General features: G+C 37.2%; 1 protein-coding gene across 1 annotated transcript in view; it reads right to left on the reverse strand.

Moving 5' to 3' along the window:
* SLC13A1 (solute carrier family 13 member 1) overlaps window positions 1–12280 on the reverse strand; it is a gene marked incomplete at both ends in the record, with an annotated part of 98779 nt that overhangs the window by 58677 nt on the left and 27822 nt on the right. Inside the window, 2 exons of the mRNA XM_080701336.1 lie at window positions 753–889; window positions 8387–8515. Of these exons, the coding sequence (XP_080557462.1) occupies window positions 753–889; window positions 8387–8515 (266 nt within the window). The remainder of the gene's footprint in view (window positions 1–752; window positions 890–8386; window positions 8516–12280) is intronic.

Raw genomic sequence — 12280 nt, forward strand, 5'->3', positions numbered from 1 at the left:
AGAAGTCAATAAAATGTTCTTATTTTTCAAAGAAAGATGAGAAGGAAAAAGCACCTAGGGTTTTAAAGCAAGATATCATTATGCAAATGATGATGACACTGGAAATTTTCTTTAGCTTATATTTATGTTCTTAACAAGAGGTGGAATAAAACCAAAATAGCCAATTAATTTAATGAAAAAAAAACATTCATTTCAGTGAGGGGAAAATCAGTCAAATGAGTGATTTTATATTCTACAGATAAAAATTGTTTTACTTTGCATCTCGATTTAAAAAGAAGAATGTTCACCTTGGAATTTTTCAGCACACATTAGTACTTTGTCAGAAATGTCTTTGTCTTTGGTTCATAACATCCTCCCTGTTGATAAAGGATGCTCTTAAACAAATGTTGAATGTGTAATCAGCCAAATAAAGAAGATAGAAATAAAATCTACTCTGAAGTCTATCAATCTTGTTTGTCGAGGTTCAAGACTTCTCTCATCTTTGACTCCAGTGGTGCATTACAGGTGAGAGGGCTGTATGCACTTATTCTAATCTCTCTGTAATTAGACCTGCAGTGAGAGGAAAGTTGTTTTTTCCCTCCTACAATTCAAGCACGCTTAAATCACTTTCACATTTGCAGAGGCAAAGAAAAAAAGTCATGAATTATACTGCTATACAAGCAATGCTCAGGATGTGCATTACATATCTGGTTATTTGCTCTGCACTATAAAGGTCTATTGAAAACATAGACCACAATAGACATAGCACGTACCATGCTGGGTTCACACCCACCATCATCACCATCCTCAGAGCAATCCTCTTGTGCAAATTCCATTTTTCTATGGATGTTGCTAAGCATATGACTCCAATTAGCAGCAGGTGAAAATCTCTGAAATAAGCAGATGCCACCTGAAATTACAATTGAACCCATGCTTATTCAAATTGTTGGGGGGAGGATAACTTTACACAAGAAAGACATTGTTGGATGGCACCTAACTTTGACTCCATATTCTTCTATTTTGTTGAGAGACAAGTACATATGTTTGAACACAAATATAAATATGTTCTATAGTCTTACCTAGAAATAGTACTGTTAAAAATGTATACAGAAAAAAATAAACAGTACTCTGGTTACTGTATGTTTAAATATCACAATCACTTCAAGTCAGGCTCCTATTCTTTATTTTCTCTAACTATAAACTTGGGTAAACTTTTTATGCCCCAATATGGTGAAGTGGCAATGACTGAGATTTGGGGAAGTCCTGAATCAAGCTTCAACCTGCCAATACCTTTATCACTACCAAACTGCAGACATTTTTATTCCCATCTATTAAGCCATAACTGAATTTCCTTTCTTCTAGCTGTAAAACTTTTTATCTTCAAATCATCTATTATAAAACAAATATGCTTACATGAAGGCCAACACTTAGGCCACTGAAAGTTTATATCATTCAGAGATTAACAAAGTGTTCAGATGTTTTAAGCACCCATTTTCCATAGCCACTCTTTTAGAGTGTAAATATAATGATGTGATCGACTTCATTACATTCCTACAATGAAGCCCAACCTTTTTCTTACCAAGTCTAATATTCTCAACATGTCATATAAACCCATAAAAATCTGGTCCTATTTTCTTTCTTCTGCTTAGACCCTTACCATGCTATTCCTCTTCTTGTCTGTAGTCCTCCAAACACAGAAATGGCTTACCATCTTTTTTTAATTTAACCTGGAATTTCCTTTTCCCCTGCTGTGGCTACTTCTAATCTTCCTTCATAGATTAAAATCAGGTGTCATTTCTTCTAAAACTCTAACCTGGAGACTCTAACCTGGGATACATGACATTTCTCTTTTTTATAGCACACCTTAATCTATATAGTGATTTCTTCACTTAACTATCTCCTTTATTAAACTAGGTGTGTTTCAAAGGCAGGAAGAGTCTTATTGATCACTGTACTTGTGGACCTAGCACATGCTTAGCCCTTGCTGTCACTCAATAGATGTTTCATTAATAAGTCCCTAGACATACAATGCTTTCAAGTTATCAGAAAGGAAATTTAAGTTAATGAACATGATAATAAAGTACCACTGGTGCATGAGAGGTAACGCTGGGAGGCATAGTTGAGGTTCAAAGAGTAAGTGGAGTAAGTGACCATCTTGTCCTAGGGAATTAGAAAGTCTTTTTATAAGATCTGATACTCAAGTTGACTTTTGAAAAATGAACAGATGAATCAGGCATGGTGGCACACGCTTGTAATCCCCGTGCTTGGGAGGCTGAGACAGGAGGATCGCGCAGGTTCGAAACTAGCCTCAGCTGGCTTAAAAGACCCTGTTTCCAAATAAAATATAAAATAGGTCTGGGAGTGTAGCCCAGAGGTAGAAAGCCCTTGGGTTCCATCCCCAGTACCACACACACACACATGCACACACACACAGAAAGAAAAATGAACAGATATTTGATTTTTTTCTCTTCCTTTATCTCTTTTGCAATTTTACTCATAAAAATAAGTCTCACTGACTGCTATATTCTGAATATTTTTTATTAGTGTGCCCTAAGATTTATATGCTGTAGCCTATTGGCTCTACTTTCTTCTAAGCTTGAGGGAACTTGCTTGGTTTTCTTTTCTTTCTTTTTTTTTTTTTCTCACATGAGAATGTACAACGAGGGAACAGAAAAAAATCTTACTAGACACCAAACCTAGTGGTATCTTATTCTTGGACTTCTCAGCCTCAAGAACTATGAGCAGTACATTTTTATTGTTTATAAATTACTCAGTTTAAGGCATTTTATTTAATCTGTCTGAATGGACTAAGACACTGACTGACCTTATTTGACAGTCTGATAACTAAATGAGAAAAGAAAGACAAATTTACTTTAAAAATTCAAGAAACGTTTAGAAGCAAGCCAACACAGTAGTCCCTCTTGGACCACAGTTTCACTTTCTATAGTTTTAGTTACTCACAGACAACTGTAGCCCAGACGTATTAAATGGAGAATCTCAAAAATTAATTCATATTTTTAAAGGTGCATGCCACTCTGAGATATGTGATTCAATCACACTCTGGCCCACTCTGTTTAGCCTGGGATGTGGATCATTTTTTTGTCCGGTGTATTCATGTTATATATAACACCTGCACTTTGCCATTAAGCTTTCTCAGTTGTAAGATCAGCTATTGTGTCACAGTCCTTGTGTCCAATAATCCTTGTTTTATTCTAGTATTGCCCCAAAGGACAAGGGTACTGAAGGCACCCGGGCATGAAATATGGAAATACAGATTAATTCTGGATCTATCTATAAGGCAACATTGCAGGGCACAATGGAAAAAATATAGTTCAGTTAGAGTTCAGCACTTTCTGCAGTTTCAGACATTTACTGGGAATCTTGGAGTGTATCCTACATAGAAAAGTGAAAACTTTCAGGAGGTGATTAGATACAGAAATAAATGCAGGATGACACGCTTTTTCTGTTGTAATGTACTTAGTTAATACAAGGATTATCAGACTTCATTAAAAGACCTGATAGTAAATATTCTAGACTCTGAGTGCCATATGATCTGTACTGCAATAACGCTGTCATTGTGGCACAAATAAAATAAATAAATAAATGAAAAATGTCAATAAAACTTTATTGTAAAATGTAGGCAGCAGGATGAATTTCCCCTCAGGCATATATATTTGCCAACTGCTTAATACACTGTACAAACTATATTCTTTGGTCTAAGTGAAATTAGTGGTTAAACTTAAGAAAGTTTACAGTTTTTTATTTCTATTGTATTGCCCATTCTTTAATTTTCATCAGAGAGAAGCTGTTTGAGGAAGAACATTAGCCTTGGGCAGATGTGTTTGTTGACAACCTCTTTGTCCAGAAGGTAATAGAAGAAGGTGCTATTGGTTTCTAAATGACATTGATAAATAAAACTACTTTCTAGGAAAAACTAATATGACCAGTAAAATATGTAATGAAATTTGAAATCCATTTGCAAGATCAAGGTAGTTTTATTTCTATACCAAAGGTTTCATAAAAAAAAAATAGGAACTTTGAAATCAGAGCCCCTGGGTTCTCTCTTAATAATACAATTTTCCAGTGGAGAAACCTTTGTACAAATCAATAAGTTGTGAAAATCAAATAGTAACTCACATCAAGTTTGTGAATTAAGATAATGTTTCTTTAAAGGTGCTTAGTTATAATGCACAGGGTTATAAAGATTTTTTGAAAGTATTTACTCACGTTGCTTTGCTAAATCCAATGATCAGATTTCTAGTTTTCACATTAACCAACTTCTCAATGCTTTTCACAGGCAAAATCATGCTTTATCCTGAAAACATTTACTTCACTGGGATTCTAGGGCCTCACATCTTTCTGGTTTTCCTCTTCCTTGGCTAGTACTTTCTCTATCACTACTTCATAATGTTGCAATTATACAGAGTTCTGTGCTTTTTCCTCATTGCTTTTATATCTGTGTTCACTCCCTAAGTGACCTCAAGTCTTAGGGCTTTAAATACCTTCTACATGTGAATGACTGTCAAATGTAATATCTATAGGTCAGTTATCTTTCACGGACTCTGGACTGTTGATAAACTATATATACCAGCCTACCCAACATCTTCACGTAGGTGTCCAATAGTTATTCAAATTTAAAAGTACTGCACTGAACTCCAGGATCCAGCCCTTTTCCAGAAGTAATCCTGTTCTGCCCATAATCCTTTCTAACTCAATTAGTACAACTCCATTTTTCTAGTTAGCAAGCCAAAAACCTAGGAAATATCCTCGAATCTCTTCTTTTAATCAGATACCATATCCAATCACTCAAAAAAGTTTGTTGGTTTTACCTTCAAAAATTATCAATGATATTTTTACTACTCCTGTCTATACTACTCCTGTCTACTACTCTAGACTCTCACCTGGATAGCAGTGGTCTACTACCTGTCTGTTCTTTCCACCTCTCTTCTCAATACAGAAGCTCAAGCTATCCTTTCAAAATCAAAGTCAAATCAATCATGACACTCTTCTGCTCCAAACTCTCCAAGTTCCTCTTCATCAAGGGTCAGAACTTAACAATGGCCTCTTTGGACCCTTATGGTTCAGTCCCTCCTCACATAACTTCCTGACATTATCTGCTGTCATTCTCCCCTTTACTAACTCTGCTTCAGTAAAGCCTTTTCTCTGGGTGTCTCCTTCTGCAGTGGTCATAGCAGGTGGCTAACTTTCTCATCTCCAGTAAATCTTGGTTCAGTGTCATCATGTCAACGAGGTCTACCCTGGCCAACATAGTTAAAACTGTTTCCTCTCTCATCCCCAGTAACCTTTTTCATTTTTCTATAACACTAATTACCTTTATAATTCACTATTTAATTCATCTGTTTATTAGATATATTGCTTTCTTTCTCTTTTCCCTAGGAAAACCAGATTTTGTCTATTTCTTTCACTGATGTTTTGTTAAGTGCCTAGAAGACTCTATTACATAAATATGTATTGAATAATTGAGTAAATATGTAGTGTTAATATGTATATATAATATATGCAAACATATTTTCAATAACAATAATAATTAGAGTTATGATACCTGTTGTGTAATATTAAACTGGGTACACTCTAAATCTTTAACACTTTAAGTTTAATCCAACAGATATGAAAAAAAGTTCAATACTTGTTAATATTATTCAAGTTCAGTAATATGTTCAGCAAGATATAGGTATTTAGCTTTGGCTTACTAAATATGTAAAGTAAAATTAGAACTATGGTAGCCCAAGAGAGAAGTGTTTAGGGCTGTGAACTTAGATGAGGACATTAATGACACACTGTCCTACTCAATGACAAATTTGGTATTCAAAGGTGTTGCAGTAGGGTGGAACAGTAATTGAATACTCTCCGAACTGTGACTATTAAAACTCATAAGAATGCTTGGAAGCCAGGCATGGTGGCAAACGCTTGTAATCCCAGAGATTGGGAGACTGAGACAGGAGGATCGCACAGGTTTGAAGCCAGCCTCAGCTAATTTAGTGAGGCTCTCAGCAACTTACTTAAGACCCTATTTCCAAATAAAGTAAAAAATAGGTCTGGGACTATAGCCTGGAGGTAAAAGCCCCTGGGTTTCACCCTCAGTACAACAACAACAACAAAAAAAAAATAGAATACTTGCAGCATTGTCTATATCTTGTTTCAGATTCATTATTTAGTTTTAGTGTTACAATCCTGGACTTGCGTAGCTTTATCATGTCACACTTATAGATGGTAAGAAAGGAGTTAATAAGTGACATGCTAAAGATTGCACAAATACTTAGAGTAAATATCAAGTTTTAAGCTCTGGCTTTCTGACAAAATCTCTAGCTTTTTCCATCATACCCTGTAACTTTGGTCTGCTATTAAAGAGTTAAAGCTCAATTGCCCTGACTAGAAAAAGGATCACAGATTGAAGGACAGCCTTCTCCACTAGAAATCTTAAGTTCTTTGCTTTTCAGCTAAACTTTCAGGATGAAGAAAGTCACATAAAGTTTAAGGCATTTAGGCTGAAATACCAGAGTGGAGATTGTAGATTAATTTACCTTTGCAACACTGTTGTTTGGGGAGTAATTTATTCACTGTTATCAAAACACAACTGCTAATAATGCAAACTAACATATATTGAGTGCATACTATGTAACTATGTAACAGACATCATGTTTATTAGTGAACTAAATTCTCAAGTATTGTTAACAAACAAGGATTAGTTCTGGGAAGAGAAAATAAAGGGGGTGGTGATGGAGTTGTACGTGGTGGGTCTGAAGATGGGAACTGAGGCCCAGAAATCACAAAAACAGGAGGTGGGAAGACATGAGCAGGAAATTATATTAATTTTAAAATCCAAGCAGCACGAGCATGCAAAAGAAAGATAAGGTTTATTTGTAGACTCTGAGATGCTAGATAAAAATTTAATGGATGAAAGTGACTAAATTTTTAATTTAGGCCTAATAGAGCTCAATCACTTACAAGTTAACACTATTAAAAAATGGTGTAATTTTCTTTTCTTATGAGTTAAGCCTTTAAATACTGAATGATCTGTAAGAGAAATGGTGGATGGCATCCAGGCCACAGGTGAGAACTGACCCAGAAGAACTTTTTCTAATTCCAAGATTCTGTGACTGTTAAATTAGTACGAGGCTGGTTCCTTAGGGGACAGAGGATTCTTGGGCATGCATCTCCAGACACCTTTGATATAACTGTTATTGATACCTATAGATTTGCTGCTTCTAGTCAAGCCCCCACATGTCACAAAAAGGCAGTCTGTTGGAGCATTTAAGAGACTTTGCTTTTTAGTCAAATGTCATGGCAGTAGAATGTCATCCTGGGGTGAGAGGAACTGAAGTACATTCCTGTCATGCTCTCTGCCTGTTGTATGGTAAGTGGAAAGAAAAGAGTTCTGACTATGAGGGAGGGAGAAATGCAGTAAGAAAATAGGAGTAGGGAAGATCAAATATGGAGAAAGATGTGGGGACCAAAATGGGAAAGAACAACATAACAACGAAGAAGGGAACAGCTCTCCTCAGAAAAAAACTGTAATCAAAAATTACTTAAAAAGAACATTATCTCCACTCGCATTAAAGATGGGCGAGTCTCAACAGAGCAGTATGGGACCCGGACACAAGACAGAAGCCCAAAGATGATCAGTTGTGCTGACTGGCAGCTTGAACTTGACATCTTTCCTGAGAATGGTTCACCTGTGGCTCAGGCAGCTGTTGTCTGCTGGGTGGCTGAAGATGGCATGGAGAGAGATATTCTGGTTTCGGTGCATGTCATGTTTTTAACGGGAAACTGAATCCATTTTCTTCAGATGGGCACCCTTAGATTGTATAAAGTTAAGAAACAGCTCTCGGCGTGAGTAAGCTACTCTCAGCAAGAACAAAATAGAAAAATACACATGAAAGTTAATTTGGCTTTATCTTCTGAAATGGCAGGTATCTGGAAAACAGGGAAACTTTTTCTTCATTAAAAACAAAGTCTTTATTCCCAACATTAAAAAACTGAATTCTAGTGAACTGAAAAAGCTTATGTTGATGTGAAGGAACTGCTCCATTGGGGGAGAGGGAGGCTCCAGCCATAGATGTCAGTAAGAGTATATGGGACGTACATTTTTCCTATAGGTACATGCGAGGTGCTACTTGAGTGTGTTCCTTGCAGATGGACATACGCACACATAATCCCATAGAGAAGGGACAACCAGAACTTTGGGAGGTTTATGTGGAAGCCGTATCAACAGGAGTACTGTTTCCTTTAAAAGGGACTTTTATTTGCCCCTATCTCTCTGAACTACATAATGAAATGAGATTACAATGCACCAATAAAATATTTTTTAAAAAAAAGAACATTTCTTGAAGGAAATCACAGGACAAAAGAAATAATTGAAGGGTGATGACATTTGAGGAGAACTTACCTGAGTGGAAGGCATGATCCCAAACATGGGGAACATTAAACCAGGCAGCAGAGCTGTCACCGACAGAGGCAGAGCTTCTGTGATCCAAAATATGGCTACAACAAAGAGTACATAGGCGCATTCTGCTTCCTGGAAGAATAAAGGTGAAACAGAAAGTGAAGTAACAAGACTGGAGAGGATCATCATTCAAATCACAACCGCATTTCCTGAATGGAGCCATATCACACAGAAAAGGTAAGAAGCTCTGAAGATCTCTGCATCTTTAAATTGCCAGAAAATAACCTTTAGGGGTTACAAGAGTCAACATTTAGTAAACATGAAACTCAAAGACAGAAAAATATCCTCATATTTCCTTAAAAATAGGAGACAAATCTGTGTTCATATTGGGTATTTATTCACAGGGGTGTTTGTATCTACCTGAATTTGACCTCTACAATGTACTGGACTGTAGAAATAGCCTGGTTGAGCATTTCCTCCCAGGTAGGATACCTGCTTTTAATTGCATTCCTTGGTGCTTGCTTGTGTGGGTGGGTCCAGCCTTCCTTTCTTTCTATACCTACCGTCCTCTCTTTCTAGCTAAAAGGGAAAAGCAACCGAGGGAAAGATTTGTGTTATGCTTTACCTCAGAGGAAGGACAATGATAAGTTTGGTAGTATGGATCAGCCTGAAATCAGCTTCTAAGTGACCTGGACTTATAGGTAAAGAGCTATCTACCTTGCTTCTTAACAAAGACAGCTGGGTGACTAGAAAGACACAGGGAGACTCAGCAAAAATGTGGCCTTTAATTGGATCTTTTGCTCTCTCCTTAGTATAAAACTAGTTGTTTCTTATTTAGAACACTGATTAGAAGTGGTTAAAATTCACCATCATGTTTGATTTACATACTTTTTATATATGCAATCACTTGGAATGTACTAAGTGACCAATAAAAGCTGGCAACTATTATATACCTTTGTTTGCTCACACAATGATTAATCTCTTGAATACTGAATTGCCTTTGTAAAATTTACACAAGCTACTCCTTGGCACAATAAGGCCTTCTGCAATTTCTAGCTCTGATGCCCTCTGATTCACCTACCTCCATCTGTCTTCTGGGCTTGGTGCTTACTCCCCCAGCATCCCTACAATTCCACTGGGTTTCTAAGAGATCCTTAATGAGCCAGAATTGTGTCATATCTTTATTGTGTTATCTTTTTAAAGGAAAATGAATAAAGGTGTTTTGATGTTGACAGATTTTTACAGAGTCTGCTTCTATAGTCTTGACAAACAATAAAACAGCAAAACAAAGCTGATCCTTGACTGTGTCTTTCTAAACTGCTCTAGAGAGAATTTGTGAAAACTAGTTTAATTTAAAATGCCAGTGTAAAAGAAAGGCTGCGTATTTTCTTGTAATGAGAACTTATCAATAATCCAACATTTTTTTCTTACAACTTTTTGCTTCCTATTATATTGAAAGAACATATGTTTCAAAGATAAAATGGTCACCTTTACTATCTTGCTTTTCATTTACATCAACCGTCTGCTGGTCCTGTTTATTGCCTTGCCATGTTATCCCTCAAATCTGCCCCTCCTCCTGCACCGAACTTCTGTACTACTGGCAAAGTTGTTCTCAAACCAGGCCAGCCCTGACTTAAATCATTTAAGAAGCAGTCGCTTTCATTTGGTTTTTTAAATTCCCTTCTTGCATTCAGATACTTATTGTAATAAGACGTCCATCAATACTTCCCAACAGAGAGAATCAACTATTTCCAGAGAGTCTTTTGTACACACCTGATTTATATTTGAGTTCTGATCCCTGATCCTTGTCCTATACTCTTTTACTGAACTCCACTTTAAACTTTCAGCCAGGTGGTATGCCAGAAAACCTCTTAATTCCGTTAAGTACTAGTTTCTGCCTGTTTATGCCCATACTGTGAACCCCTTGACCTTATTTAATTATTTACATGAAGTAGTCTCAGATAACAAGAAAATTTGATTTGTTAGACTCACAATGTTTTATTGCACACTATGTGTATATTTTAAACCAGTAAATTTCATATTAGAACACTAAGTGATTTTCTGGCTTCTGTTTAAAAACTGAGAGATTTGGTACCATTGAGATCTTTTTCCTCATGGCAACAATTCTCCAAACTGGAGAAGAGCTTACTCCTTAGACATAGATACATACTACCCAGTTCTACAGAGCAGCTCCACACCCCTTCACTCTTCTCTTACTTTTTTGGCTTTTGTTATCATTTGAGTGAAGTCTCTGGTGACAAAATGCTGCCTATTGTTTATTTTTAATATGCCTTTTATTGGTGCATTATAGTCTTGCATCATAATGTAAATCATGTTGACGATGACAAGCAGTAGCTGGCCCCTCCTACCTCCCCATTTCCCTCTCTCCCAATACAGAGTACTGAGATTGCTGTTGGTATACTCACATATTTACACATACATAGTCCATGATAGTATTTCCATTAATGAGTTTCAGTCTCAGCCCCCCGTCCCTTAAACTACCTCTTTGGCTCCACTGAGGTTTTCCCTCCATTATCTGTAATTCCTCTAGTATCTCAATTACTCCCTAATTTGCACATATTAGAGAAAATGTATGATCCTTCACTTTTTGTGATGTCTAATCTTACTTACAATAATGTTCTCCGTGTCCTTCCATTTTCTTGCAAATGACATAATTTGCTCTTCCTTATTGCTGAGTAGAATTTCATTGTGTGTATGTTCCATAATTTTGTAATTCATTCATATGTTTATGGACATCTAGGTTGGTTCCATACTTTGGTTATTGTGAATTGTGCTGCTATGAACATGGGTATGCATATATTACTGTAGTTCTCTGATTTCAGCCCCTTTGGAAAGATACCCAGGAGTGGTATAGCTGGATTACATGGTGGATCCATTCCCAGCTGAGGAATCTCCATAATGATCTCTATAACAGCTAAACTAATTCACAATCCCGCCAACCATGCAGAAGAGTTCCAATTTCCCCACATCTTTGCCAACATTTGTTATTTTACCTGCTGCCTTTTAACCTGGCTTTGCCATCCCATAATAGACACTAATGTTCACTGGGTCTATCTATGTCTGTGTTTTATGGACCGTCAACATCCCCAGGATCCAGGAGCTTTGAGAAATGCAGCTTCTCAGGTCATACTCTAGACACACTGAATCAGGATCAGCATTTTCAAGCTCCCTGACTAATTCTCATCTGTGTGAGAGTTTGAGAAGCACTGTGCTACATGATTATCAAGATCATCCCTCTCATTTTTAACTCTAGGTCAAGAATCTTCCAGGTAGTAGCCTTCTGTTCAAACCGGGTCCCTGAATTTATAACAGAGTTTGAAATCTTGTCCATCTTCCAATGTGCAGTTCAGGTTTATGTCATGCCCGTAGAACTCCCCTTTAACACAGGTGTGCATTTCATTTGTTTGCTTTTTTCTTTGGCATTGGGGATTGAACCTAGGGCATTCTACTTCTGAGTTATACCCCCTGCCTTTTTAATTTTTTAAACAGGGTCTTGCTAAGATGCTGTGACTGGCTTTGAACCTACAGTCTTTCTTTCTCAGCCTCCCAAGTACTGGATTTTACAGGTTTGGGCCACCATGTGCAGCTCAGATATACATTTTTTTTTGCATATCAGTTCCAAGGGATTATACTAAAGCACCATCCCTGCATCATCCATGATAGCTAATTTCCAAGAATTGTGAGAATTAATCCATTTTAGAAGAAAACAAAGATCTAAAAATGTTGGCGGGGGCATCCTTAGACGACCCCCACACACACCCGGAAGGCCTCCAAGGTCCGGGCCATTTGGCCCCAACCCCGGGACAATGGGCAGGCACAGCGGGGAACCCTTAGGTAACCCCCCCCCCATCCAGAAGGCCCCGGAGGTTAGGGCCG

Source organism: Muscardinus avellanarius (genome assembly GCF_963383645.1).
Source record: "Muscardinus avellanarius genome assembly, chromosome: 9".
NCBI classification, from domain to species: domain Eukaryota; kingdom Metazoa; phylum Chordata; class Mammalia; order Rodentia; family Gliridae; genus Muscardinus; species Muscardinus avellanarius.